The 2,905-nt window shown below is 51.4% G+C and overlaps 1 protein-coding gene across 1 annotated transcript; it reads left to right on the top strand.

Moving 5' to 3' along the window:
* Window positions 1-331: 331 nt before the first annotated feature.
* Window positions 332-1,632, top strand: FIBRA_06040 (uncharacterized protein; the record flags this gene model as incomplete). The annotated part of the gene is made up of 6 exons (XM_012327782.1): window positions 332-377; window positions 443-537; window positions 593-699; window positions 759-1,230; window positions 1,281-1,352; window positions 1,417-1,632. 6 exons carry the CDS (start codon window positions 332-334, stop codon window positions 1,630-1,632), a joined length of 1,008 nt encoding a protein of 335 aa, XP_012183172.1.
* Between the last annotated feature and the right edge of the window lie 1,273 nt (window positions 1,633-2,905).

The raw sequence follows: 2,905 nt of genomic DNA, 5'->3' as shown, positions 1-2,905 counted from the left end.
CCGCCCCCGCGGCTGTGTGGCGGCGCCGGCGTCGGGACGAGCAGGACGGATGGGCTCCACAGCGCGGGGCGGCCTAGGCGCGCCAAATGCGCCACCTGGGCGTCTCGCATGCATATTGTTATGGGCTGTTTGTGCGGGTCGCGTAATGGACATTTCCGGTCGTATCAAGCGGAGCGACTTTTCACACATCACGCTCGTTTCAAGTCTGTCGGTCGCCATTCCTCCCTCTCCCTGCCTCGAGACCTCTTCCCTTTCTCTCTCTTTCTAATCGCTCTTTTCTCTCAGCCGAGCCCTCGCCCCCCCTCTCTCCACATCATTTCCAGTCCTCACTATGGGTTGCATGCAATCGTCCCCCGTTGATGAGGAGGCAAAAGCGCGTCAGTGTTTGCTTTCTCCTCGCTATGCTGCGCGGTTTCATGACCGACGATCGCCCCTCTTCTAGGAAATGACGAGATCGAGAGCCAGCTCAAGCGGGATCGCATGATGGCAAAGAATGAAATCAAAATGCTGCTGCTGGGAGCTGGAGAGTCGGGCAAGGTATCTTGTATTTACTATCTTCGTCATCATCCTGCGTGCTCATTTCGCGGAACAGTCGACGGTGCTCAAGCAGATGAAGCTTATTCACCACGGTGGCTATAATGAACAAGAGCGGGATTCGTACAAGGAGATAATATTTTCCAACACCATCCAGTCCATGCGGTACGTTGTCTAGGTTCCCCCCCCTGCTACCTACAACCGTCCTGACGCATCCGATGTAGTGCTATTCTAGAGGCACTACCGGTACTGGATATCCAGCTCAACCCTCAAAACGACGCACGAAAATCTGTGATCCTTTCACTGCCTGTGCAGATCGAGGGTGATATACTCGCAGCGGATATTATCGACTCTGTCCGCGGACTCTGGAACGATCCTGGTGTGAAGGAGGCTGTCTCTCGTTCACGGGAGTTCCAGCTCAACGACTCGGCCGTGTACTACTTCAACTCCATCGACCGGATGTCAGCACCAGGATATCTTCCGACCGACCAGGATATCCTACGGTCTCGCGTGAAGACCACTGGTATCACTGAGACCACCTTCAAAGTTGGCGAACTAACGTACAAGCTCTTTGATGTCGGTGGTCAGCGGTCAGAACGAAAGAAGTGGATCCATTGTTTCGAGAACGTGACGGCGCTTGTTTTCTTGGTCAGCTTGAGCGAGTATGACCAGATGCTATACGAGGACGAGAGTGTCGTGAGTGACGCTCCATTCCGTGATCGGAGCTCCTGTCTGATGTTATCCAGAATCGTATGCAAGAAGCTCTCACACTATTCGACTCGATTTGCAATTCAAGATGGTTTGTCAAGACGTCCATCGTATGTTGACGATTTGTCTTCATACTTGCATTGTCTTACCTTCTCTTTTCCCCGTCGCTCGTAGATCCTCTTCTTGAACAAGATAGATTTATTCGCTGAGAAGCTGCCTCGCTCACCGCTCTCGGAGTACTTCCCAGATTATAATGGCGGTGACAGCTATGATTCGGCGTGTGATTATCTCCTGCACCGGTTTGTCTCTCTCAATCAGAGTGCGGCAACGAAACAGATATACGCGCACTATACTTGCGCCACCGACACACAACAGATCAAGTGTGCGTGATGTCACCTTTTTCGCATGCTATCCGGCGCTGACATTTGACTCCCGTTGATTTGCTTACTCGATGTTCGGCATCGCAGTCGTTTTGAGTGCTATTCAGGACATCCTCTTGCAGATCCACCTGCGGGAGTGTGGATTGTTGTAGAGCGCCACGCGACTACGCCTTACGTTTCACATTGACGAGCGGTGCCTAGGAAAATGCGGAAGTTTGTTATAACATGCATGCACTATCTACCTGTCTTATCCTGACTCTGGTTTGCACATCATCATATCATCCCGGCTGCCTTGCATTGATCGCCCGCCCCGGTAGTCTGTTCTCCTGCATTCCTAATGTACATACTTGGTAGATTTATTTTCGCTGTCGCTCATTGTTCGCCCTTAGTTATTCTCCATCCATACTATTCCTCTCTGGCTCGGGTGTTCGGGGTTTCGCGATCCATTTCTGTTTACCTTTCTTTTTGTAGGTAGCTGTGTCTATGCCCCTCGACGCCTGTTACTATACGTTATATACCTTGCCATAATCACGATTTTTCGGCGGCAGGATGTCCTGGTCACACGTGTGTAGCGTACATAGTATTACGATGAAAGGTTGGATAATGTACATAATATGTTCGGGCAAGCGTGGGCACGTTACGTTGCTTCTCCGGACTCCGCTGTCCGCTCTCTGCTTCTGCTTCTGCGGGTGCGCTCTGCGGGACGCCCGGCGATAATTTACGGTGTCGACACAGGGCGTTGGACGGATGTCTCGGCGGTAGATTTGTAGGGCCCGAGTTTCAAGAGGTAAACGTTTGAACGTTCGACATATTGAACACGACGAGCCAACGTAGGGTGTCTCAGAGCCTCATGTCTTCATTTCCGCCGGTGTGCTTGAGGCCAAGTTCATGGTGATAAACAACTAAGGGCAGTATATCCCAAATTCGAACGATTGAATCCAGGACATCAACTTCAAAAATTGCATCTGATACAGTAGCTATGTAGGTCTATCTGAATTTTGAAGCTGCTGGAGACCGAGGCACGCACGCATGTGTGTCTCGCTGATTGTATGCGTGTCCGTCATAAAACTTGAAGTTCCATCATGATGACCCCGCGCCTCGCCCACGCCGCCGTCTGTCGTGGAGTCTCCGACACGGAGAGATGATAGACCATAGAGCTGTTACTCTTCATCTCTCCGATACGCATTGTGTGTGGCTTGGGGGTGGTATTTATCTGAGCAAACTTAGAGCACACCGTATCGGAAGGTGCTGAAACGCCCAGTGAGCAGTCCGTCCGACTATTT

This window comes from Fibroporia radiculosa, assembly GCF_000313525.1.
Source record: "Fibroporia radiculosa TFFH 294 genomic supercontigs, scaffold5844, whole genome shotgun sequence".
NCBI classification, from domain to species: Eukaryota; Fungi; Basidiomycota; class Agaricomycetes; order Polyporales; family Fibroporiaceae; genus Fibroporia; species Fibroporia radiculosa.
This window is presented reverse-complemented; position numbering and strand designations above follow the sequence as displayed.